The sequence below is a fragment of the Scyliorhinus canicula genome, chromosome 3, assembly GCF_902713615.1.
Source record: "Scyliorhinus canicula chromosome 3, sScyCan1.1, whole genome shotgun sequence".
Classification (NCBI taxonomy): domain Eukaryota; kingdom Metazoa; phylum Chordata; class Chondrichthyes; order Carcharhiniformes; family Scyliorhinidae; genus Scyliorhinus; species Scyliorhinus canicula.
Window position 1 is genome coordinate 189,779,937 of NC_052148.1, and position 27,939 is coordinate 189,807,875.

General features: G+C 48.4%; 1 protein-coding gene across 4 annotated transcripts in view; it reads right to left on the reverse strand.

Annotated features, from left to right (window-relative positions):
• Positions 1-141: 141 nt before the first annotated feature.
• LOC119963181 overlaps positions 142-27,939 on the reverse strand; it is a 790,592-nt gene continuing 762,794 nt past the window's right edge. For 3 of the 4 annotated variants that reach the window (XM_038791911.1, XM_038791912.1, XM_038791910.1), the window contains one exon: positions 243-629. In XM_038791911.1, coding sequence (XP_038647839.1) covers positions 258-629 — 372 coding nt within the window. In that variant the 3' untranslated portion in view covers positions 243-257. Of the gene's footprint in view, positions 630-27,939 lie in introns of all 4 variants that reach the window. The other variant, XM_038791913.1, reaches the window with a different exon arrangement.

Here is a 27,939-nt window from a genome sequence, read left to right on the forward strand (position 1 = left end):
CAGTCAATGGGGTTTATCATTGTGGAGCAGCCCCATGCCGTCGGGAAACCCCCGGGTGCGGCATAACAGACAATCACCCCGGGGGAGAATCCCGGCCGCTGTATCTCTCGCACAACTCTTTCTCCCCAATCCATTAAAAGTTCAGCCTGAATCTTTGAGCTGGGCCCGAGATTCGCTTAGGACTCTTGGGCACAGGCCCCAGGGATTAATCTGCCCCTGTTGAAATGCGCACCCCAAGGACTTAGAATCATTTTGTTTCAAGTACAATATAAATGGGATAGAGACACCTGTATATAATCTTTTTTAATTAAACAAAACAAACATGCAGATCTCATACACATTGGCAGAACATGATAACACCGAATGGGTAATTTTTTGAGTTCAGTCCCATAAATCAGGAGATCATGCAATGGTAGGTGTGATCGCCAACCACCATCGCAACCACTAACTGTCCCTACATTCCCAAAAGGTTTGTTCTTACCATTGTCATTACCCTGTTTGATCTCCTCTGCTGTTCGATCTATCAGGACATACAGAGACCACACAACACATGTGATGGCCACAATATGGAAGGTGACAGAACAGATAATCTTCCTCCTTTCACTTGTTGACATCTGCAGCTTTTCCCACTGAAAGAAACATGAGAGAGAGAGAGAATTATTCTTGCAGTTAAGGGTAACTTTACAACTATGTAATGCTATATGTCAAAAATATTTGAAAGGTGGAATGAATGTTCTGGAGCAAATCACTGAGGGAAGAGCAGAGGAACACAGAATCTCAGACTGTTTGCAGCACACGAGGCCATTCAGCCCATCATCTCTACCCTGGTTCTTTGAATGAGCAATTCGCTTAGTGCTGCTCACCCGCCTTCTCCCTGTAGCACTGTATATTCTTCCTTTTCAGAGAATAATCTAATTTCCTCTTGAATGCCATAATTGAACCTACCTCCATCACACTCTCCGACAATGTATTCCAGATCTTAACCACTCGCTGTATGAACCTACCTCCACCACACTCTCAGACAGTATTGATGCGACCATCAATTCACTCGAAGACTCGTCTTGAAGTAAACGGTGGTTTTAATCAACTTACAACTTTGCCTGCCTGCGACCGGCACAATACTGAAGGTGGTCCTGCAGGTCAGCTGCTCTTATACTTCCTCTAAAGGGCGGAGCCATGGGCAGAGCCCGTATATGCTCCAACATCTTCCCCCTGTGGGTGAAGCCACACAATGGCCCATAGATGGAGCCCACAGGGTTAATAACATAGTATAACGTAACACAGTACGGTAGCATGGTGGTTAGCATAAATGCTTTACAGCTCCAGGGTCCCAGGTTCGATTCCCGGCTGGGTCACTGTCTGTGTGGAGTCTGCACGTCCTCCCCGTGTGTGCGTGGGTTTCCTCCGGGTGCTCCAGTTTCCTCCCACAGTCGAAAGATGTGCGGGTTAGGTGGATTGGCCATGCTAAATTGCCCGTAGTGTCCTAAAAATTAAGGTTAAGTGGGGGGTTGTTGGGTTACGGGTATAGGGTGGATACGTGGGTTTGGGTAGGGTGATCATTGCTCGGCACAACATCGAGGGCTGAAGGGCCTGTTCTGTGCTGTACTGTTCTATGTTCTAAGTATACTGGTGAATTAACAGTATTTATACATTCACCACAAGTGTATTCCAGATCTTAACCACTCGTGTAATGAACCTACCTCCATCATACTCTCAGACAGTGTATTCCAGATCTTAATGACTCGTGTAATGAACCTACCTCCGCCACACTGTCAGACAGTGTATTCCAGATCTTAATCACGTTAAATGAAACTTCCTCCACCTACTATGGTCAGTTCACAATGGGCGAGACCATACTTGTTCCACGCCATCGGGAACTCGGCCAGTCGAGGATGGAGCATCACGGGGCGGGCCTCAGGCAATGGCCTGAGGTCATGAATACGTGGCGCGGCGTACTCTTAGAGTACGCCACTTTTCAGGGGGCGGGGCATCGTGACAGCGGCGCCGCCCCCGATTTTGCCGTTATTGGGGATTCTCTGTCCCCCTCGCCGAACGCGATTCCGGCATTGGGGAGCGGAGAATCCAGCCCATCTACCTTAACACAATCACTAGTTTATTTAAAACACTCTAGTGAAATCACAGACAAAGAATGAATATGTTATGCTTTTATTGACTAATATTATCAATAATCTTTCTACTCTTGCTTCGAGGCTGGAAAAGGTAAACAAAATGGAACACTATTTTTATTCCGAGTCAATACTTAACAACCTCAGTGTTAAAGTGTGCATCGCTGAACATCCAACAGTTTATTTATTTTTTTGCTCTGTTACATGATACTGGTCAATACAATGGGCCATAAATTGCAATAGTCAGGCAATAGCCAGGGGCTGGTTTAGCTCACAAGGCTAAATCGCTGGCTTATAAAGCAGACCAAGCAGGCCAGCAGCACGGTTCGATTCCCGTACCAGCCTCCCCGGACAGGCGCCGGAATGTGGCGACTAGGGGCTTTTCACAGTAACTTAATTGAAGCCTACTCGTGCCAATAAGCGATTTTCATTTTTCATTTTTTTTCATTTTTAAACAGTGCCTCCTGTTGCCAATTCGCACCAGAGACGCCAATAATGTTGCTTTTTTTAACTGGATACTGATATTGACAGTTATTAATGATGATATTGCTTTCAGAGTCGCCAGGTATCAGATGATACCACCACAAGGTTTAACCAGTTATCGATCAAAGACCCAACAACCAGTTAGTTAGTTCAAGTTCAATGATACTTTATTTACACACAAGAATTACTTCGACTTGCAACATGCGTCATCTGGGCGCTAGGAGCAGCGATCCCCCAATCCACAGCACGGCTCTGGAGCGCTTCACGCAGCTCCAGCTGCCGACACGGACACCAGCACTGCCGGCGTGGATCCGCGCATGCACGCCACAGCCGTCTCCGTGCCAGCCCCCACGCAACATGGTGGGGCCCTACAGGGGCCTGGCGCTGAGGAACATAGGACCCCCATGAATGAGCCCGCCCGCCGATCAGTAGCCCCTGATTGCGGGCCTGGCCACCGTGGAGGCCCCCCCCCCCCCCCCCCCCCCCCCCCCGGAGTCGGCTCCCCCCACCAATACGGACCCGCAGCCAGAACGGCGAGGTCCCACTGGGTAGGACCATATAGGAACGACGCCGGCAGGACTCGGCCTGTCAGGCATGGAGAATTGGCACGGGGGCCGCTTTCAATGGCCGCGACTGGCACCAGCGCGATTGCCGGAGAATTGGCGGCCCGGCGTCGGAGCGGCGTGGTGGGATTCGCGCCCCCCCCCCCCCCCCGCAGATTATCCGACCTGGCGCAGGCTCGGAGAATCCTGCCCTGTATTCTGGTAAAGGAAGAAAGATACAAAATGGTAAAGTTAAAAAAAATTAACATTCAACATTCATAGAACAGTCAAGAACATTCAACAATTAAAACCCAAGGGCAGCACGGTGGCGCAGTGGGTTCGCATTGCCACCTCACGGCGTTGAGGTCCCAGGTTCGATCCCGGCTCTGGGTCACTGTCCGTGTGGAGTTTGCACATTCTCCCCGTGTCTGCGTGGGTTTCGCCCCCACAACCCAAAGATGTGCAGATTTGGTGGATTGGCCACACTAAATTGCCCCTTAATTGGAAAAAATGAATTGGGCACTCTAAATTTAGAGGAAAAAAAACAAAAAAACAATTAAAACCTGAAGAAATTAAACTCCACAGGTGGCGTAGTGGTTAGCACTGCTGACTCACGACGCAGAGGACCCGGGTTTGATACCGGCCCCCTGTCTGTGTGAACTTTGCACATTCTCCCCGTGTCTGTGTGGGTCTCACGCCCACAACCAAAAGATGTGCAGGTAGATGGATTGGCCACGCTAAATTGCCCCCTAATTGAAAAAAAAAATAACTGGGTACTTGAATTTAAAGAAAACCAAAGGAATGAAACGCTGCAATAGTTCATTTTCAGGTGCCAGTGATTAGCAATGAACAGATTATTAAAAGGGCATTTAAACTGAAATGACAAGACTTAAAATTTCTATCTAATGTTTAATTCACATTTACTGTGCAAATACAGCAACCTCATGATGTTTAATGCATTTCAATAGTCTGGTCGCAGTAAGGTGCTGTTTTCATGAAGCTAATGGAGCAGGGTAACATGGAGAGCAACTTTTAGAATTTGAATTTAACATTGCATCTGCTTCCCATATGAAATTGCTGTCCTGCTTATGCTTAAATACTAGCTTGTATTATTTGGTTCATGATTATTTCATGATTATTTTTACAGCTAACTTTAGCCCTTTAATGTTAAATTCCTGTATGCATTACTTTAAAACTAGTCCATTGCAATTGTAAATTGCTTTTCAATCATTCTCTCAATTTAAAAGAAAACGTTGGTCCTGTGGGCTGGATTTTCAAGGATGATACGAGTATCGGTAGTCAGGACTTTCCAAAACTCCCATCTCCGCCCTGAAAGAGGCCCTTATTTTCATGTTAGGGAGTCGGGTATGGGCCCACCGTCACTGGAGGCAGACCAGAGGCAGAAGCGGGCACAGAGACAAAGGCAGAGCAGTGCTGATGTGATCCCAATTTTGAAGCCTGTTTTCATAGATGAGAACATCGGTGGCTCAAAACTATAAATAAAGCAATGTAGTTCAGTTTTTATGTACACCACTATACTTCATCACTCCCTTACCCTACCCCTTCCCGCCCCACCCCCTCACTGGTTTACCCAAGTGCTGACTTTTGGCACCTGACTAACATATTGAAATCCCTTCCATCGGACTGTCAAAATAAATTTAGAAAACAGCTGAATAAGCCATTGGAAAGCTCACACTGCTGCATTTAAATCCCTGCCAACTGGGTGATTCAGGATCACCTCAGATTGTGACATTTTCTGGTGCACTGTAAAATGGGAAACTGTATTGCTTGCCTTCGTGAAAATCAGTTCACAACTTCACACATCAGACCTAAATTAAGAGGACTTGGCCATCAGCATGATAACCATGGAGGATTTTAATCTACATATAGACTGGAAAAATCAGTTGGGCAAAGCTAGCGCAAACGAAGAGTTCATAGAATGTTTTTGTGATAGTTTCTCAGAGCAGCATGTCCTGGAGCCAACCAGAGAACAGTCTATTCAGTTTGTGGGTCCAAGACTAGGACAGTGATCTAATGGCCACATCGCGCCCAGCACGGATATAGACGAGCCGATAAGATAGTGGGAAAGTCCAAAATCGGGATTCAGGCCGGGCTTAAATTAGTTTGCTCGCCAATCAGCCGGATCTCGATGGTGAGTTCTGGATCTCGCCCAGGAATGGCGAGAAAACTGTAAACCACAATTTGTAATGTGGTGAATGTATTATACCAATAATCCACCAGTGTATTTGCATCTCTGCTGTTGCCCTTGTAGTTGTATCTGTGCTATGCTGTTGCCTTTGTGGGCTTCTCCTATGGGCCATTGTATGGCATTATCCATAGGGGAACATGTTGGGGCATGTATGGGCTCCGCCCATGGCTCCTCTCCTTGAAGGGAGGTATAAAGAGCAGTCGACCTGTCGGCAGTTCTCAGTATTAGTTCAGTCGCAGGCAGGCACAGTTCTAAGTTGATTAAAGCCACGGTTTACTTCAACTCATATCTCGAGTGAATTGATGGTCGCATCAATTTAATCAACTTAAACGCAACTATGGAATCGGCCTTCAAACCTGACCAACTGGAACTCGATCTGCAGGCTGTGGAGGCAAAATTAATTTTTTCGCACTGGCTCCGCTGCTTCAAGGCCTATCTCGCAGCTTTCACCACGCCTTCTGTCACCGACGAACAGAAGCTGAGCCTCCACCACGCACGGGTGAGCCATCGAATCTTTGTTCAACTCGACGGGGCCTCCTCCTACGAAGATACCCTCGCGATGCTTGAACGCCTCTATGTACGGCCCGTGAACGAGGTCTACGCGCGACACATCCTCACCACTCGCCGCTAGCATCCCGGGGAATCGCTGGAAGACTACCTACACGACCTCAATGTCCTCGCACGCAGCTGCAACTACCAGGCCATTACGGCCATTCAACATATGTGAGACAGCGCCTACTCGAAAAGGGAGTCCTGGCATTGGTTCAGACGGTAAAGTTAGCCTCCCTCTGGAAGTAGCGTTCCAGAGACTTAACGTGTTCCCAGCTGACCACGCGACCCCCTCGTGGACCCTCGACCAAAGATTACCCCAGGCATGTGCCGCTCGGCCGCCCGCCCATCATGGGGGGCTACCCTGCTATTTCTGTGGCCAGTCCCAACACCCCCGGCAGCACGGCCCGGCCGTAACGCGAACTGCAGCAGCTGCGGGAATGGCAATTTAGCATGGCCAATCCACCTACCCTGCACACCTTTGGGTGTGGGGGCGAATCCCATACAAACACAGAGAGAATGTGCAAATTCCACACGGACAGTTATCCAGAGCCGGGATCGAACCTGGGACCTTGGCGCCCTGAGACAGCATGGTAGCATTGTGGTTAGCACAATTGCTTCACAGCTCCAGGGTCCCAGGTTCGATTCCCGGCTTGGGTCACCATCTGTGCGGAGTCTGCACGATCTCCCCGTGTGTGCGTGGGTTTCCTCCGGGTGCTCCGGTTTCCTCCCACAGTCCAAAGATGTGCAGGTTATGTGGATTGGCCATGCTAAATTGCCCTTAGCGTCCAAAATTGACCTTAGTGTTGGGTGGGGTTACAGGGTTATGGGGATAGGGTGGAGGTGTGGACCTTGGGTGTGGTGCTCTTTCTTAGAGCCGGTGCAGACTCGATGGGCCGAATTGCCTCCTTCTGTACTGTAAATTCTCTCTAACCACTGCACCACTGTGCTGCCCTGTAAAATCAATTTCATAGATGTGAATAAAAGGTTTGCAGATCAAAAATTTGAGGGGTTTAACCCAGCTGACTAATTTTCTCTTTCCAGGAATTGGCAGGTGCTTCTTCCGCAGTCTGAGCCAGGTGAGTTTTAAAGCAGTTAATCTGCCTGGACAGCTCTCTAGCTTCCAGGCAGGGGTCTCTGTAATGGGGGGATTTCAGGCAGGGGTCTCCGTAATGGGGGGATTTCAGGCAGGGGTCTCTGTAATGGGGGGATCCCAGGCAGGGGTCTCTGTAATGGGGGAATTTCAGGCAGGGGTCTCCATAATGGGGGGATTTCAGGCAGGGGTCTCTGTAATGGGGAGATTCCAGGCAGGGGTCTCTGTAATGGGGGGATTCCAGGCAAGGGTAACTGTAATGGGGGGATTCCAGGCAGGGGTCACTGTAATGGGGGGAATTCCAGGCAGGGGTCTCTGTAATGGGGCGATTCCAGGCAGGGGTCTCTGTAATGGGGGGATTCCAGGCAGGGGTCTCTGTAATGGGGGGATTCCAGGCAAGGGTCACTGTAATGGGGGGATTCCAGGCAGGGGTCTCTGTAATGGGGGGAATTCCAGGCAGGGGTCTCTGTAATGGGGGGATTCCAGGCAAGGGTCACTGTAATGGGGGGATTTCAGGCAGGGGTCTCTGTAATGGGGGCATTTCAGGCAGGGGTCTCCGTAATGGGGGAATTTCAGGCAGGGGTCTCCATAATGGGGGGATTTCAGGCAGGGGTCTCTGTAATGGGGAGATTCCAGGCAGGGGTCTCTGTAATGGGGGGATTCCAGGCAAGGGTCACTGTAATGGGGGGATTCCAGGCAGGGGTCACTGTAATGGGGGGAATTCCAGGCAGGGGTCTCTGTAATGGGGGGATTCCAGGCAGGGGTCTCTGTAATGGGGGGATTCCAGGCAGGGGTCTCTGTAATGGGGGGATTCCAGGCAGGGGTCTCTGTAATGGGGGGATTCCAGGCAGGGGTCTCTGTAATGGGGGGAATTCCAGGCAGGGGTCTCTGTAATGGGGGGATTCCAGGCAAGGGTCACTGTAATGGGGGGATTTCAGGCAGGGGTCTCTGTAATGGGGGCATTTCCAGGCAGGGGTCTCCGTAATGGGGGAATTTCAGGCAGGGGTCTCCATAATGGGGGGATTTCAGGCAGGGGTCTCTGTAATGGGGAGATTCCAGGCAGGGGTCTCTGTAATGGGGGGATTCCAGGCAAGGGTCACTGTAATGGGGGGATTCCAGGCAGGGGTCACTGTAATGGGGGGAATTCCAGGCAGGGGTCTCTGTAATGGGGGGGATTCCAGGCAGGGGTCTCTGTAATGGGGGGATTCCAGGCAGGGGTCTCTGTAATGGGGGGATTCCAGGCAAGGGTCACTGTAATGGGGGGATTCCAGGCAGGGGTCTCTGTAATGGGGGGAATTCCAGGCAGGGGTCTCTGTAATGGGGGGATTCCAGGCAAGGGTCACTGTAATGGGGGGATTCCAGGCAGGGGTCACTGTAATGGGGGGATTCCAGGCAGGGGTCTCTGTAATGGGGGGTTTCCAGGCAGGGGTCTCTGTAATGGGGGGTTTCCAGGCAGGGGTCTCTGTAATGGGGGCATTCCAGGCAGGGATCTCCATAATGGGGGGATTTCAGGCAGGGTTCTCTGTAATGGGGGGATTCCAGGCAGGGGTCTCTGTAATGGGGGGATTCCAGGCAAGGGTCACTGTAATGGGGGGATTCCAGGCAGGGGTCACTGTAATGGGGGGAATTCCAGGCAGGGGTCTCTGTAATGGGGGGATTCCAGACAGGGGTCTCTGTAATGGGGGGATTCCAGGCAGGGGTCTCTGTAATGGGGGGATTCCAGGCAAGGGTCACTGTAATGGGGGGATTCCAGGCAGGGGTCTCTGTAATGGGGGGAATTCCAGGCAGGGGTCTCTGTAATGGGGGGATTCCAGGCAAGGGTCACTGTAATGGGGGGATTCCAGGCAGGGGTCACTGTAATGGGGGGATTCCAGGCAAGGGTCACTGTAATGGGGGGATTCCAGGCAGGGGTCTCTGTAATGGGGGGTTTCCAGGCAGGGGTCTCTGTAATGGGGGCATTCCAGGCAGGGGTCTCTGTAATGGGGGGATTCCAGGCAAGGGTCACTGTAATGGGGGGATTCCAGGCAGGGGTCACTGTAATGGGGGGATTCCAGGCAAGGGTCACTGTAACGGGGGGGATTCCAGGCAGGGGTCACTGTAATGGGGGTTTCCAGGCAGGGGTCTCTGTAATGGGGAGTTTCCAGGCAAGGGTCTCTGTAATGGGGGGATTCCAGGCAGGGGTCTCTGTAATGGGGGGATTCCAGGCAAGGGTCACTGTAACGGGGGGGATTCCAGGCAGGGGTCACTGTAATGGGGGTTTCCAGGCAGGGGTCTCTGTAATGGGGAGTTTCCAGGCAGGGATCTCTGTAATGGGAGGCTTCCGGGCATGGGTCTTAATAATGGGGGGATTCCAGGCAGGGCCTCCATCATGGGGGCATTCCAGGCAGGGGTCTCTGTAATGGGAGGCTTCCGGGCAGGGGTCTCTGTAATGGGAGGCTTCCGGGCAGGGGTCTCTGTAAGAGGGGAGGGGGGCTTCCAGACAAGGGTCTCTATAATGGGAGGCTTCCAAGCAGAGGCTCTGTAATGGGAGGGGTTTCTCTGGTAGAGGTGTGAACTTCAATGCCACCGGCAACGGGGGATCGGAGCATCGGAATGGGATTGGCGCCGATGCTGGATTCTGCAAAGCATCGGGAACTCCACGACCATCGACGGGAATCAGAGATTCTAGGCCTTCATTTATTTCAGTCAGGTTAATGCTTCTACTAAAATATGAAAATAGTGGAGCAAAGAATTAATAGAATTGTATCTGACAATGGAATTCAAGGGTGAATTGATCAACATTGCCAATATCTCTGAACTTTTCTGTACTGCTACAGGCCAAGACAGGGAATATGAATGGAAACAGAATTTCCCAGACTTCTCAGTGAGAATGAAACCAGTCTATAACGTGGTGTTTATAAAATGGCGCCACTCTTGCTAAGTAGTTCCGTAAACACCATCACCAGCAAACTGTGCTTTATCGTGGAAAGGTCGTTGGAAAGAGAAGCAAATCATACAAGAAAAACTAATCATGAGAGACACATCGCAATTAAAAATGTGCGCAAAGCAAGTACCTCAGTTGCTAGGCAACAATATCCGGCATTGTGCTTCTATTGAATTCCAAGGAACTGCTGTTGAAAATTCTTCTGCTGTTTATTCCGCAGTTTAAGAGTCATTCTTTTTCGTTTTCTGTCTCCCTCAGATCGACCATGTAGCTTGCTCACAGACCTCTGTTGAAACTAAGAAAGCTATATCTGACTAGGGGCTGGGGAGCCCCAAGTTTCCTCTTTCCCAACGGTTAGATTCCGACTTGCATTCTGCACATGTCCCCAGTGTGTTTGTCAAGATTGGAATCTCAGCAGCTATTGAATTGGTGGCTCAAGCACTGTGCTCCATTTCATTTTGATGTGACTTAGTGTAGCAGGGTGATAATGTCAGATCAAAGATTTTGTCTTTACTTTACAGCTGGTGGCATCAAGCATTCCCCAATGGCACTGATATAATATAAATTTCTATAATAGCGTGCCCAGCCAACAGCCAAGCTGAAGTTGCCCAATTCCCTTGTCCCTTCATTTCTTCCAGTGCACTTAAGCTTCCTGAACGGTCATTATTTTCTTAGAACTAGAAAAATGCGTTCTTTACAGTCCCTGTGCTATATTAGTGTCAATCATCCTGAATTGAGGAGAAATGTTATGCTGCTAGCTTTGCATCTTCTGGGAGTAAAGTTGACAGTTTCAAATACTCTTCACTTTAGAACAATTATTAGACACCACAGAGAAGATATCATTATCCTTCCCATTGAGCTTGGGTTAGCTCTGCTCCCCCAGCTGACCATATAAACCAAATGGGAACAGGAAACAATAATGGGGAAATCATCACCAAGATAAAGCAAAATGTAAAGATAAGAATATCCTGGAATAAATTGCAACCAGATACAGAAAATCGTCTTTCGTCTCTCTAATCTTTTACTACTCACAAATTTCTCAAGGCATTACTCACCACCAAAGCTAAAAATAAAAATTGTGTATTTCTTCCTGTGACTGTTTCTCTGCGGGTCTCTCGCTAATGCATTCTATTACCCACTCTGCATTCCTTCCTTATGCTGTGGTTTCTCATAAACTTTTCCTCATAATGTTTCTGTCCTTTTGTTTGGCTTCTACCAAGTTTGCCATTTTTGATGCCACTTTGGGCGGAATTCACCGAAACAATTTCTGAGTGTGGTCGCAGGCAGGACGGAAGGTGCCATTCTCGCTGGGTGGATCGGCACAATCCAGATCGCAATCCACTCACTTAGAAATGTTTTCGGAGACAGAGATGATTCGCACCATTGGACCCGGAGAAGCTGGCCAGGCCGGATTGTCAGAGATTGGGTACCCCTTTCAAAGGGCAAATCCCGTTTCAAGGCTCTCCTGCAATTCTCCCGACATAGCAGGGCAGCAGGGTAGCATGGTGGTTAGCATAAATACTTCACAGCTCCAGGGTCCCAGGTTCGATTCCCGGCTGGGTCACTGTCTGTGTGGAGTCTGCACGTCCTCCCCGTGTGTGCGTGGGTTTCCTCCGGGTGCTCCGGTTTCCTCCCACAAGTCCAAAATGTGCGGGTTAGGTGGATTGGCCATGCTAAATTGCCCGTAGTGTCCTAATAAAAGTAAGGTTTTGTGGGGGGGGGTTGTTGGGTTACGGGTATAGGGTGGATATGTGGGTTTGAGTAGGGTGATCATGGCTCGGCACAACATTGAGGGCCGAAGGGCCTGTTCTGTGCTGCACTGTTCTATGTTCTATAGCAGGATTTATACGGGCGCAATGCAACTAGGGAATCGCCGCCTTTGTTGTCCCATCTCTCACGTCTGTTTTTTTGACAGGCTTTAATTCTCTGTTCCTTTACAGTATGTTTCTTACTAAATCTGTATCTTTTACATGTTTTAAACTTTTGTCACATGGCAAGATAAAAGCCAAAACTGGATATTTGAGTGCTGCCTGGGAGTGAACAAAGAGGGGTGGCATCTAGTCTGGGAGAGGCCTTTGTTTTACACCCTGAGCTGGTCTTTCTTTGACAAGAATTGGGCTCTGTATATCCCGGCCACCCAGAAACCATTTCAATGACAAGGTTAGAATATATGTCTGCCAAGATGAGCCTGGAGATAGCGGGAAAGGATTGAGTATCCATGGCCAGAGACTTTAAAAGATGGACATGGAACCTGGGGGATTATGAGTTAAAATGGTCTTAAATGGCGAAGATTGAAAGCAAGTTGATCTTTTGAGATTACTGCTGCAACAAGGTTTTGCAAGACCAGCAGAGTGAATTTTACAATGGCTCTGTCAGCACGGAGACCACGAGGACACCTTATGTTCCAGGTATTGATTCCTCTGACTCTTCACTTTAGCTTTTAGAAGCAGGAGTAGCAGCACCTCCCAAGGTGCATTTACACAGCAATAACTGCTCACTGATGCTCAAATTGGGTTGTGCCGGGGTCATTCTGTTCCTTATCTGAGTCCAGCCTCGAGTCAAACATGAACAAAAGAGCTGAGGTGAGGTGAGTGACTGGGATTGACATCAAGGCAACATTCGTATGAGTCAAGGAGCCCTAGCTAAACTGAAATAAATCAGAGCAAAAACTCTCCACTGGATATAGTCATACTTGGCACAAAGGAAGATGGCTGTACCTTTTCAAAATTACATAGACAAATGGGTGGACTGGGCAGATAGGTGGCAGATGAAGATCAATGCAGAGAAGTGTGAGGGGATGCATTTTGGAAAGAAGAACATGGATACACAATGTAAAATAAGGGGTACAATTCTTAAGTGGAAGCAGAGGACCTAGGTGTATATGTGTTTTGAACTTTGAAGGCAACAGGACAGGAAGAGAGCTGTTCATAAAGCATATAGTATCCTGGGCTTTATTAATAGGGACCGAGAGTACAAGAGTAAGGAGGTCATACTTAATTCAGAGAAGACTCTAGTTAGACCTCAATTGGAGTATTATGTGCAGTTCTCAATGCCACACTATAGGAAGGAGTAGGAAGGATGTGAATGCATTGGAGAGACTGCTGAATTGGTTTAAAAGAATTGGTCCAGAGATGAGAAACTTCAGTTATGAAGATAGATTGGCGACGTTGGGATTGTTCTCTTTGGAGAGAAGGAATCTAAGAAGAGATTTGATAGAGATGGTCAAAATCATGAGGGAGCAGGACAGAGAAGGTAGGGGAAAATGGTTCACACTCGTAAAAGGATCAAGAGCAAGAGGGCACAGATTTAAAGCGATTTGCAAAAGAAGCAAATGTGATGTGAGAAAAAGCTTTTTCACACAGCATATGGTTTGGGTCTGGAATGCACTGCTTGGGGGTCTGGTGGAGGCAGGTTACATTGAAGAATTTGTTGGTTATTTGAATAGAAACAATGTGCAAAAAAAAAGGGGAAAAGGCACTCAGTAATAATTCTCATTTGGAGAGCCTGTACAGACAGGATGAGGGTAACAATTCTGTGATTTTGTGATTAAATAGTCACAGAATAGTACAGAATACAATAGTACAGAACTTAAGATATTTCTGATAGAAACAGACATTTTGTAGAAGCTTTTTGATTTGCACTCATCAAGACAATTCAATGTAAACGAAAGAAACAAATTTATGCTGCAAGAGAAATAAATTCTGACTGGTTGGCAACTGTACCCTGATTGTTAAAGGCGCTGTCATGGAGAATGCACCAGCTAATCGTGACTGACAGTTAACTACCAAGCATTGTTCGAATTTTAAACCAGGCAGCTTGACTGGTCAAGGCTTTGCCTTGTGGAATGAATTAGCGAATGGGTTCACTTATTTTGTGGAGATGCTGCCATTGGACTGGGGTGGGCACAGTCTAAGCTGAACAAAATCAGTGAACAGTAAGAAGTCTTACAACACCAGGTTAAAGTCCAACAGGTTTGTTTTGAATCACTAGCTTTCGGAGTGCAGTACCTGAGGAAGGAGCAGTGCTCAGAAAGCTAGTGATTCAAAACAAACCTGTTGGACTTTAACCTGGTGTTGTAAGACTTCTTACTGTTCACTGATTTTGTTCAGCTTAGACAGGCACAATGTGTGTACATGTTCTTTCTGCCTGCAGCTTCGACAAAATGTCTCCTTCTTTTCAGCAATGGTTGTGACTGTTGGCGATCAATCATCTCAGTCCCCAGGACATCAATTCAGGAGTTCTTCATGGTAGTGTCCTAGGCCCAGTCATCTTCAGCTATTTATCTTCCCCCCAACATAAAGTCAGAAATGGGGATGCTTGCTGGTGTTTGCACAATGTTCAGTGCCATTTGTGACTCCTCAGATTCTGAAGCTGCCCGTGTCCATATGCAGCAAGACCTGGACAACATTCAGGCTTGGGCTGCCAAATGTAAAGCAATATTCATACTACATAGGCACCAGGCAACGAGAATCTTCAACAAGAAAGAATCTAATCATCGGCCCTTGACATTCAAAGTCATTTAATAATACTGCCATCACTGAATCCCTAGCATCAAAATACCAGGGGCACCCCGCCATTGACCAGAAACTGAACTGGATTAGCTACATAAATACTGTGGGCATTAGAGCAGGTTACAGGATAGAAACCCTGTAGTGAGTAACTCACTTCCTGAATCCCCAAAGTCTGTCCACCACCTACAAGGTACACGTCAGGAGTGTAATGGAATACTCCCCACTTGTATGGATGAGTGCAGCTCCAACAACACTCAAGAAGCTCAACGCCATCCAAGATAAAAAGAACTTGCTTGATTGCTGCCTTTACACAACTATAAACACTCACTCCTTCTACTACTGGCACACAGTGACAGCAGTGTGTACCACCTACAATATGCACTGAAGCAACGCATCAAGGCTTCTTCGACAGCACCTTCCAAGCCCATGATCACAAAGATCTAGAAGAACACACACACACTTACCACAGACACACACCACACATGTACACACCATATACACACCACGTACACACCCCATGCATACACACACACAATGCATGCACACACACAGACACACACACCACACATACATACACCACACACACATGGACCACACACCACACACAGGCACACCATGTGCTCACCCATACACACACACACCACACACATACAAAACACATACACACACACCACACATTCAAAACACATACATACACACATCACACGCACACATACATACACATATGCAACACAAACACACCCACTACACATTTACACTCACATGCACACTACACACACACATTCACACTACTGAATACGTTTTCCCAACAATCTGTTTGCTTTATAGCATCACACAGTTAGCATGGGCTAATCAGTGAAGGATACAGGCTTGTCACTATACTACAACCATAAAATATTACAAATTTAGGTGTGAACCTAAGTGTGAAATTAGGGATAAAACATGCCATATTTGGAAAATCAAAGTTTATTTTGAGACAACAGCTGAAAGGTGAGCAGCGCCATCTAGTGATCCTACACTTTACTGCATTAAGAACTCATTAAACCTGGGCTGGAGCCGGCGTGGGAATGGTGGAAAACTGGCGCGAAACGGATACTGATTGCCCCTTTTTGCTGGGAGGCTAGCATGCCGGCAGCATAGAGTACCCGTCTTTAGCTGCCGATACGGCCTAGAGAATTGCCGGGTCCGTGGCCGCGCACCGCAGCGCCCTGCAGCGCCGTGCCGTGCTTCATGGCGGATGCTGCTCGTGGACCCCTTCTGGCTGGCTCACACGCCCTGGGCCACCCCACCACAGTGCTCCCAGCCCCCAATATGTCCACCCCACCCGCAGATGGGCCCTCCCTTGACAGTGGCGGCGCTGGACTGAGTCTGCAGCCGCCACGCTGAGTTCCTGATGGGTGAGACCACGAGAGGCCCACACCGTCAGGAAATCGGCCGGTTGGGGATGGAGCATCGAGGGGCGGGCCTCAGGCAATGGCCTGAGGTCGTGGATACGTGGCGCGGCGTACTCGCAGAGTACACCACTTTGGAGAGGGCAGAGAATCATGGAAGCGCCGCCGCCCTAAATTCTGTCGGAAATTTGGATTGCCCGGACCATCGGCAAACGCGGTTTCGACGTCGACAACCGGAGAATCCAGCCCCTATTTCAGTTTCATTGCAAACGATTTCTGGCTACAAATGGGTTTTTAACTTCCGGGTTCCCCACTGTCGTATTTAGAGGTATCCCAATGATGTTCTTGATCAGTACGTACCAGTCAGACAGGGAGGAAAGGATAGAGCGAGGGAACCGTGGTTTACCAAAGAAGTGGAATCTCTTGTTAAGAGGAAAAAGGAGGCCTATGTGAAGATGAGGCGTGACGTCTCAGTTGGGGCGCTTGATAGTTACAGGGAAGCGAGGAAGGATCTAAAGAGAGAGCTAAGACGAGCAAGGAGGGGACATGAGAAGTCTTTGGCAGGTAGGATCAAGGAAAACCCAAAAGCTTTCTATAGGTATGTCAGGAATAAAAGAATGACTAGGGTAAGAGTAGGGCCAGTCAAGGACAGTGGCGGGAAGTTGTGTGTGGAGGCTGAGGAGATAAGCGAGTTACTAAATGAATACTTTTCGTCAGTATTCACTCAGGAAAAAGATAATATTGTGGAGGAGAATGCTGAGACCCAGGCTATTAGAATAGATGGCATTGAGGTGCGTAGGGAAGAAGTGTTGGCAATTCTGGACAAGGTGAAAATAGATAAGTCCCCGGGGCCTGATGGGATTTATCCTAGGATTCTCTGGAAGCCAGGGAAGAGATTGCTGAGCCTTTGGCTTTGATTTTTAGGTCATCATTGGCTGCAGGAATAGTGCCAGAGGACTGGAGGATAGCAAATGTGGTCCCTTTGTTCAAGAAGGGGAGTAGAGATAACCCCAGTAACTATAGGCCAGTGAGCCTAAAATCTGTGGTGGGTAAAGGCTTGGAGAGGATTATAAAAGATACGATTTATAATCATCTAGATAGGAATAATATGATTAGGGATAGTCAGCATGGTTTTGTGAAGGGTAGGTCATGCCTCACAAACCTTATCGAGTTCTTTGAGAAGGTGACTGAACAGGTGGACGAGGGTAAAGCAGTTGATGTGGCGTATATGGATTTCAGTAAAGCGTTTGATAAGGTTCCCCACGGTCGGCTATTGCAGAAAATACGGAGGCTGGGGATTGAGGGTGATTTAGAGATGTGGATCAGAAATTGGCTAGTTGAAAGAAGACAGAGAGTGGTGGTTGATGGGAAATGTTCAGAATGGAGTTCAGTTACGAGTGGCGTACCACAAGGATCTGTTCTGGGGCCGTTGCTGTTTGTCATTTTTATAAATGACCTAGAGGAGGGCGCAGAAGGATGGGTAAGTAAATTTGCAGACGACACTAAAGTCGGTGGAGTTGTAGACAGTGCGGAAGGATGTTGCAGGTTACAGAGGGACATAGATAAGCTGCAGAGCTGGGCTGAGAGGTGGCAAATGGAGTTTAATGTGGAGAAGTGTGAGGTGGTTCACTTTGGAAAGAATAACAGGAATAAGGAATATTTGGCTAATGGTAAAATTCTTGGTAGTGTGGATGAGCAGAGGGATCTCGGTGTCCATGTACATAGATCCCTGCAAGTTGCCACCCAGGTTGATAGGGTTGTGAAGAAGGCCTATGGTGTGATGGCCTTTATTGGTAGAGGGATTGAGTTCCGGAGCCATGAGGTCATGTTGCAGTTGTACAAAACTCTAGTACGGCCGCATTTGGAGTATTGCGTACAGTTCTGGTCGCCTCATTATAGGAAGGACGTGGAAGCTTTGGAACGGGTGCAGAGGAGATTTACCAGGATGTTGCCTGGTATGGAGGGAAAATCTTATGAGGAAAGGCTGATGGCCTTGAGGTTGTTTTCGTTAGAGAGAAAAAGGTTAAGAGGTGACCTAATAGAGGCATACAAAATGATCAGAGGGTTAGATAGGGTGGACAGCGAGAGCCTTCTCCCGTGGATGGAGGTGGCTAGCACGAGGGGGCATAGCCTTAAATTGAGGGGTAATAGATATAGGACAGAGGTCAGAGGTGGGTTTTTTTACGCAAAGAGTGGTGAGGCCGTGGAATGCCCTACCTGGAACAGTAGTGAACTCGCCAACATTGAGGGCATTTAAAAGTTTATTGGATAAGCATATGGATGATAAGGGCATAGTGTAGGTTAGATGGCCTTTAGTTTTTTTTCCATGTCGGTGCAACATTGAGGGCCGAAGGGCCTGTACTGCGCTGTATCGTTCTATGTGCTGGGAAATCACTTTATGAAATTTCCACGTAAGAGTTTATGCAGCAATTGCCCAGAAGCGCGAACTTCCTCTGGGCAATTGTGCTGTGCTGGGAACCATCCAACAGAAGAGATTTAAATTGCTAATTTTGGATGGTTCTGCCTGTAGAATCGAACGAGAGAAACAACAGGAACGTACAGTAGGGTAGAAATTAAACGACAGGTTACTTACAGTGTGCACAAAACTACGAAAGACAATAACCCCTCTCCCCGAAGGGCCATCCTCCTTGACCTGCACCCAGGTCAGGGTTTTTATACTGTGTGGTTTCCCCCCTTTGTTAAGGGGGAACCCCGCCCCCAATTACCAGGGGAGTTCATACTCAGCTGTGTAAGGGTGAAAACAAATGGAGCACACCCCCTTGGTCCCAAGGGAATTATAATAATGCCAGTTTTACCCTGATAGTTATTCTGAAAGAGTTAGCAGAGTGGGCTAAACAGCTGGCTTGTAATGCAGAACAAGGCCAGCAGCGTGGGTTCAATTCCCGTACCGGCCTCCCCGAACAGGCACCGGAATGTGGCGACTAGGGGCTTTTCACAGTAACTTCATTGAAGCCTACTCGTGACAATAAGCAATTATTATTATTATTAGAGGAAAAAATACTTTTGTCTCGAGAGTAGCTATTTAAAACCCCCCAGACCCAGTACATGAACCCTCAGGGGACCACCACATGACTCTCACACATAATCTGACCTCTCCCACCTGATCTGCCCCACCGTCTCTCCTTCCCTCTTGGGCCGACCCCCCCCTCACCCTGCCAAACTCCTTCCTGGAACCCCTCCCTCCCTCTCAGACTGATCCCGTCTCAGACTGAGCCCCATCTCGGACTGACCACCCACCCTCCCTCCTGACCAACCACCACTTAACCCCCCCCCACAACCAATGCAAACCAGTCCAACCTCCTCATCCCCCTCCCCCCACCCCCACCAATCCAGTTTTATCCCCCCTCCACTTGGTGTCTGATTGATCCTCCCCTATTCCATAAACTTTATAACTTACCTTCTCCCTTGTACCTTAAAACCTCTCCTTCATGGCACATGACACACGGCATCAGAGTTACACCATGATCCACATTACTCATAACTGTAACTATTCTATTCACCTCCTCCTCCAGTCAGCGCCGGCCCTAGGGTTGCTGGCGCCCCGGGCAAGCTGAACTTCAGCGCCCTTCGGGGGAGGGGGGGGGGGGGGCGGGGCGGAGCGGAGCCGGGGGGGGGGCGGAGCCGGGGGGGAGGGGGGGGGGCGGGTCGGGCCAAGGCGGCGGGGGGGGGGTCGGGCCGAGGCGGCGGGGGGGGGGGGCGGGTCGGGCCGAGGCGGCGGGGGGGGGGGGGGGCGGGTCGAGGCGGCGGGCGGGGCCGAGGGGCGGCCGGAGTGGGGGCCGCCCTGGGGGAGGGCGGCCACCGCGCATGCGCTGGTTGGCACCTGCCCAACTGCGCATGTGCGGGACCCCAGTCTTTGGCGCCCCCTAGCACATGGCGCCCCGGGCTGCAGCGCATTCTGTATCCTTATCCTCTGGCCTAGCTTCGAACAGAACTGAGAGAGCCACAATCACAATCTCCATCCAGGGTCGAGTGGATGGTATCTCTGTGATGGAGGGTGAGCAACTGCTGAATGAATAAACAGCACCAGCTGATCATAGAATCATAGAATCCCTACAGTGCAGAAGGAGGCCATTCGGTCCATCGAGTCTGCACCAACCCTCTGAAAAAACACCCTACACAGACCTATTCCCCCGCCCTATCCCCGCAATCCCATCTAAGGGAAAGTTAGGAGGCCCAATCGACCTAACCTTCACATCTTTGGACTGTGGGAGGAAACCTGAGCACCCGGAGGAAACCCACGCAGACACAGGGAGAATGTGCATACTCTGCACAGACAGTGACCCAAGCCAGGAATCGAACCTGGGACTCTGGAGCTCCTGAGGAAGGAGCAGCGCTCCGAAAGCTCGTGTTTGAAACAAACCTGTTGGGCTTTAACCTGGTGTTGTAAGACTTCTTACTGTGCTTACCCCAGTCCAACGCCGGCATCTCCACATCATTTAAAGTCAGTGTCAACTTTCACTGTAACTGACCAATACTCAGGATCATTTGCTTTTCTTAGACACTCGGTAATTTTGTCACTGCCATTATTTCGAATTTCTTGGATGGTGCGCATTTCATAAATATACAAACACTGCAGTTTGTATATCGGTGGTTCATGAAGGAAACTGCTAATGCAGAAGTGCAGGAGTCTAGTAACAGATAATATTATCGTTAGTGCGATGTCTAAAACATGACTTATGGGGTGGGATTTTCTGGCCGCGTCTGCCCGGCAACTGGAGAATCCCGCCCAAGGTCATGAACTTCTCCATTCTCGCCCAAGGCGTTCTTGCGGCAGGCGAGGCGGAAGAATTCAGCACATGGTTTTGATGTTTTTTTAAGAGATGGTAGGGTATCCTTTCGGAAAGATCCAGGGACACCTTTGGGAGAGGCAGGGTGCCAATTTGTGGAGTTCAAGTCCATTTGGGATACTAAAAGTAGACAAGTAGAAAGTTATGGGCATCACGTTCGCACAGTGGTTAGCAGTTTCTTCACAGCTCCAGTGCTGTCATTTTGGAACTCCATGCACCGACCAAATTCTTCTCTCAACTTCTCACAGCTGAATACGCACTCTTGCAAATCACTTTAAATCTGTGCCCTCTTGCTTTTGATCCTTTTACAAGCAAGAGCATTTTCTCCCTATCTACTCTGTCCAGTCCCCTCATGATTTTGAACATCTCTATCAAACCTCCTCAAGCCTTCTTCTCTCCATCGAGAACAGTTCCAACCTCTACCCTCATAACTGAAGTTTCTCATCGCTGGAGCCGTTTCTGTAAACCGCTTCTGCACTCTCTCCAATGATGCACATCCTTCCTATAATGTGGCACCCAGAAGTGTGCACAGTACTCCAGTAGAGGTCCAACTAATGTCTTGTACAAGTTCAGCACAACCTCCTTCCTCTTGTATTTTCTGCCCTTGTTAATAAAGCACAGAACACGGTACAGAACACAAACACAAGCTCTCACCAGCTGTACTGCCACCTTCAATTATCTCTGCACCCAGGTCCCTCTGCTTGTGCACCCCTTTAAGAAATTAACCCCTGATTTGATATTGCCTTTCCATGTTCTTCCTGTCACATTGCATCACCGCACGCATCTCCACATTGAACTTCATCTCAAGAGTATAAAGGGAACAGAGATACATTGGGTGAAGTTCTCCGCCTTGCGCCGCCGGTATCGGAGTTCCCGGTGAGGAGGAGAATCCAACGGCAGTGAAGAAATCTGGATCGGCGCTGGGTGCTGCTCCGTTTCCGATGCTCTGGCCCTCCCACTGGCGTCGGCATCGATATCCGTGCCTCATGCTCACTTAGCCACCACAATTTCCAGGCCCGCATGATTCTCCGGTCCTCTGGGCCAGGAACCACATGGGCGAGAATTACTACAGGTATGGACAAGCATGGCCCTGGCGCAATGGGCCAAGGGGGTAAACTCTTCAAGGGAGTTGCCCCCAAATTACATCTGAAAGCCCCCTGTCCACAATGCTTGACCTACCCCACACAGCCCCCAACCCCTCCTCCACACAGAGACCCCCCAAAATTAAAAGATTCCCCACTGATTGCCCTGAAAAGTGACCCCTGTCAGGAAGCCCCTAGAAAAGAGATTCCCCCTCAGGAAGTTCCCTCCAGAAGAGTGATTCCTGTCTGGAAGCTAGAGAACAATCCAGACAGAGGCAGTGAAAAAAATGACTGCTTTAACTTGTTTTAACTGTTTTAACCTGCTTTAACTTTGCTTGTTCAAGGAACAACTATTGCGTGTTCTTGATCAGTAAGTACCAGTCAGACAGGGAGGAAAGGGTAGAGCGAGGGAACCGTGATTTACCAAAGAAGTGGAATCTCTTGTTAAGAGGAAAAAGGAGGCCTATGTGAAGATGAGGCGTGAAGTTTCAGTTGGGGCGCTTGATAGTTACAGGGAAGCGAGGAAGGATCTAAAGAGAGAGCTGAGACGAGCAAGGAGGGGACATGAGAAGTCTTTGGCAGGTAGGATCAAGGAAAACCCAAAAGCTTTCTATAGGTATGTCAGGAATAAAAGAATGACTAGGGTAAGAGTAGGGCCAGTCAAGGACAGTGGTGGGAAGTTGTGTGTGGAGGCTGAGGAGATAAGCGAGATACTAAATGAATACTTTTTGTCAGTATTCACTCAGGAAAAATATAATATTGTGGAGGAGAATGCTGAGACCCAGGCTATTAGAATAGATGGCATTGAGGTGAGTAGGGAAGAAGTGTTGGCAATTCTGGACAAGGTGAAAATAGATAAGTCCCCGGGGCCTGATGGGATTTATCCTAGGATTCTCTGGGAAGCCAGGGAAGAGATTGCTGAGCCTTTGGCGTTGATTTTTAGGTCATCATTGGCTACAGGAATAGTGCCAGAGGACTGGAGGATAGCAAATGTGGTCCCTTTGTTCAAGAAGGGGAGTAGAGATAACCCCGGTAACTATAGGCCGGTGAGCCTAACATCTGTGGTGGGTAAAGTCTTGGAGAGGATTATAAAAGATACGATTTATAATCATCTAGATAGGAATAATATGATTAGGGATAGTCAGCATGGTTTTGTGAAGGGTAGGTCATGCCTCACAAACCTTATCGAGTTCTTTGAGAAGGTGACTGAACAGGTGGACGAGGGTAAAGCAGTTGATGTGGTGTATATGGATTTCAGTAAAGCGTTTGATAAGGTTCCCCACGGTCGGCTATTGCAGAAAATACGGAGGCTGGGGATTGAGGGTGATTTAGAGATGTGGACCAGAAATTGGCTAGTTGAAAGAAGACAGAGAGTGGTGGTTGATGGGAAATGTTCAGAATGGAGTTCAGTTACGAGTGGCGTACCACAAGGATCTGTTCTGGGGCCGTTGCTGTTTGTCATTTTTATAAATGACCTAGAGGAGGGAGCAGAAGGATGGGTAAGTAAATTTGCAGACGACACTAAAGTCGGTGGAGTTGTAGACAATGCGGAAGGATGTTGCAGGTTACAGAGGGACATAGATAAGCTGCAGAGCTGGGCTGAGAGGTGGCAAATGGAGTTTAATGTGGATAAGTGTGAGGTGATTCACTTTGGAAAGAATAACAGGAATGCGGAATATTTGGCTAATGGTAAAATTCTTGGTAGTGTGGATGAGCAGAGGGATCTCGGTGTCCATGTACATAGATCCCTGAAAGTTGCCACCCAGGTTGATAGGGTTGGGAAGAAGGCCTATGGTGTGATGGCCTTTATTGGTAGAGGGATTGAGTTCCGGAGCCATGAGGTCATGTTGCAGTTGTACAAAACTCTAGTACGGCCGCATTTGGAGTATTGCGTACAGTTCTGGTCGCCTCATTATAGGAAGGACGTGGAAGCTTTGGAACGGGTGCAGAGGAGATTTACCAGGATGTTGCCTGGTATGGAGGGAAAATCTTATGAGGAAAGGCTGATGGACTTGAGGTTGTTTTCGTTAGAGAGAAGAAGGTTAAGAGGTGACCTAATAGAGGCATACAAAATGATCAGAGGGTTAGATAGGGTGGACAGCGAGAGCCTTCTCCCGCGGATGGAGGTGGCTATCACGAGGGGACATAGCCTTAAATTGAGGGGTAATAGATATAGGACAGAGGTCAGAGGTGGGTTTTTTACGCAAAGAGTGGTGAGGCCGTGGAATACCCTACCTGCAACAGTAGTGAACTCGCCAACATTGAGGGCATTTAAAAGTTTATTGGATAAGCATATGGATGATAAGGGCATAGTGTAGGTTAGATGGCCTTTAGTTTTTTTTTCATGTCGGTGCAACATTGAGGGCCGAAGGGCCTGTACTGCGCTGTATCGTTCTATGTTCTATGTTTAACTCTCACCTGGGCAGCAGAGCTGCTGGCTCAGGCACAGGAAGCATCATGTGTGAGTTCCTGTCAGCATTGCTCCATTCATCTTCCTTAACGCTTGAGTAATTCTGAAGTGCTCTAACCACAATGCCTATAAACACAAAGATTTGATTGACAGGTCCTGGACCCCTTCAAAATTAAGTGCTGTCAATTTACAGCTGACCACTTCAAAATCACTCAAACATGAAGGGGCGTGATTGGAAAGCAATTAATTATGTTTGAAGTAGTCCAGGATCTGTCAATCAAAGCTTGATATTTATAAACATTGCAGTTAGAGCGGTGTGTGTGAAAGCTGCCAAACACTGCCTCATAAAATCAATATTAAAGAGAAATGAAGGAATGGCTTACAGCTCAAAGACCTGACCGGGTTTAAAAATAGCTGACTGGATTTCTCTTTCCAGGAATTTACATATGGTGCGATGTCAGGGGTGGAGGGTGTATGCTGAGTTGCGAAGCGGGAAGGGAAGCCTTGCTATTGGGGTGCCTGCTCAAAATGAGCGCAAATCAGGTGAAATTTAGGGCAGCATGGTAGCACAGTGGGTAGCACAGTTGCTTCACAGCTCCAGAGTCCCAGGTTCGATTCCTGCTTGGGTCACTGTCTGTGCGGAGTCTGCACGTTCTCCCTGTGTCTGCGTGGGTTTCCTCCGGGTGCTCCGGTTTCCTCTCACAGGTCATGAAAGACGTGCTGTTTGGTAATTTGGACATTCTGATTTCTCCCTCCATGTACCTGAACAGGCGCCGGAATGTGGCATCTAGGAGCTTTTTACAGTAACTTCATTGCAGTGTTAATGTAAGCCTACTTGTTAAAGATTATTAAAGAAATTCAGCTAACGGCAGGGGAACATGGGGCTAGATTCTTGGATTCTGCGGCTATGTCGGCCCGTGCCAATGGAACGCCCCCCCCCCCCCCTCCTCCCCCACTCCCGACTGTGGCGCCACTGGACAGAGTTCACAGCTGCCACACGAGGTCTCCGAAAGACGGCTTCGGGGACTCGGACCATCGGGGGCGGAGCATCAGGGGAGGGCCTCGGGTGACATCTTGAGGCCGTCCCGCCTGCGTGCGGCAACCTCCTCGAGTACGCTGTTTTTGAGGGGGCAGAGCATCAGAAAAACGGCGCCACCCCGATGCCAATGTTAAAACGCATTCTCCGGCTTTTCGCCAAATGCGATTTTGGCGTCAGCGATCGGTGAATCCAGCCCACATTCTCCCAAATGGAGAATTTCACCCATTTTCTGATACTAATTAACTGTGGCTATGGCCAAGGGATAAATTAAACTCCATCAATACCTTCATTGTAAAAATGCTAATTTTCCTTGTGAAGGGCAGCACGGTAGCATAGTGGTTAGCACAATTGCTTCACAGCTCCAGGGTCCCAGGTTCGATTCCCGGATTGGGTCACTGTCTGTGCGGAGTCTGTACATTCTCTCCGTGTGTGCATGGGTTTCCTCCGGATGCTCCGGTTTCCTCCCACACTCCAAAGATGTGCAGCTTAGGTAGAATGGCCATGATAAATTGCCATTAGTGTCGGGTGGGTTTACTGAGTTATGGGGATAGGGTGGAGGTGTGGGCTTGGGTAGGATGCTCTTTCCAAGAGCCAGTGCAGACTCGATGGGCCGAATGGCCTCCTTCTGCACTGTAAATTCTGTGATCTATGATCTTCTGTGAAATCTGAAGGCTTTGGTCATCTAAAATAACCACATTTGAGAGAAGATTCCAGGCTGTTAATTAAATTACCACAGTCCCTTATTTGGAACCTTGACTCGACTGACATGAAGTAACGTGATACAGTGGCCATCTTGGCTCCCTGCTAAAGATATAATAGAACGGGCAGCACGCTGGCATAGTGGTTAGCACTGCAGTCTCACGGTGCTGAGGTCCCAGGTTCGATCCCGGCTCTGGGTCACTGTCCGTGTGGAGTTTGCACATTCTCCCCGTGTTTGTGTGGGTTTTACCCCCACAATCCAAAAATGTGCAAGGTAGGTGGATTGAACACACTAAATTGCCCCTTAATTGGAAAAAATTAATTGGGTACTCTAAAGTTATTTAAAAAAAGATATAACAGAAAATTTATCAGCTTTTGATGAGACATCTTCAGCAATACGCACAGAATTCCATCAGAGAGAGAACGGGCAAAGCCATCGATTGCTGCCTCTAGTTACGTCACAAAGTCACCTGCAATATCTTGAAAGAGCTCCAAGCCTCTCTTCTGCTTCCAACCTGTTCTACCTTCAAATCTACCTGTGTAAACAACCTCCTGGCAGATCAATTCCAGGAACCATCACAACTACTGAGAAATCTCTGCATTTTCAAGATCTTCACTTCAGTAAAGTGACAACCTGACTGAGGCATCAGCCTTGCACAGAAATAGAGACCATTATTGTACCTTCAACTGTATTTAATTTTTGTGCACGATGCGGTGTGGGTGAGTCATGTGTGTGAGATGTCCCGTTTCATCAATCTCCAATGCAAGTGCGTGAGGAATAAATTAACCTTCTTCATTTTTTTAAATTCAAAAGCTTGCTGCTGAGTTATTTTAATTGATTCATGGGCAAGAAAGTCCAAATACAGATATATTTGATCACAGGTAATAAAAGATAACACCTAAAAATTGTCCCTGATAAGTGCAAGGGCCACATTGCCAGTGGCTCTGACAGTTACCGTGGTGATAAACCTCTACGCATTTGTTGCCTTCCAGGCAGCTGCTGCAGATATTGGCAATTTCTTTAAATTGTAGTACTGTTGCATTTGGGTGGTCATAGAGACCCTCTCAGTAAAAATAGGTATGTTAATTTTATTCCCTCTTGTCGAAGGCAGAGCAGGCACAAGGCTTCATAAAGAATCCAGACTTCTTATAAACAGTGCTTTGCATGCACCTCATGTTGGCTCTGCCAGCTCGTGAAACAAAAGAGATTTAATTTCTTGCACATGGAGTTGGTGTATGACCACAGGTGCATGCGGTATCCCAGCACCAGTCATAATGTATTCATTGTCCACTGTACTAGCAGCATAACCTCTATAGGAAACCAAAGGGAAGTGACAAAGGTTGTCTGCTGATGAACAGCTCATGACTCCGGGTAGCAACCTAAGTACCTCTGTAGAATCCTGTGCTCTTACTGGTGACCTGCTTCGAGGCAGGAAGGACATAATAAAGCAGGATTGTGGCAGCCCTAAAATCCATCCTATTCCCACCTCCACTGAATTAACTTCTAAACAGGAAGGCCAGTAGTCAATCTTCTTGCCTGCTGAGACACTTAAGTGGCAAATTAATGACCACATAAGGGTGGTAACTCTGTTTCTCTCCACGGATGCTGGCAGACCTGTTGAGTTTATCCAGCATATGTTTTTATTTCAGATTTCCAGCATACGCAGTATTTTGCTTTAACTTAAGGGCCTCATCCCACCACCGATGGTAGTAACCTAGTGATAGGCAGGTCTCTCACAATGTGCCATGAATGACAGGTAAAACTATGTGGCCAGCGTGTCACCTCCAGGGGCTGGGAGGGGTTGGTAGTGGGGGCTTGCTGAGAGCCAACTCCAGCTCTTGCTGTCATTCCTCCTTCACCACTCTCCCTGTAACCCTCATCCTGCAAAACCCCTTATTTATCTGTGGCCTGGATCGTTCCACGATCCTGTGTCTGTCCTTCCAGCAGCAGCCATAGCCTTTCCAGAGGCACTGCTGAGCATGAGCAGTACTGTCTGGATTGTACTGTACCTCGGTGTACGTCACAATAAACCCAAATCTAGTCCATTTCCTACCCCTTCAATGCAAACCTTCC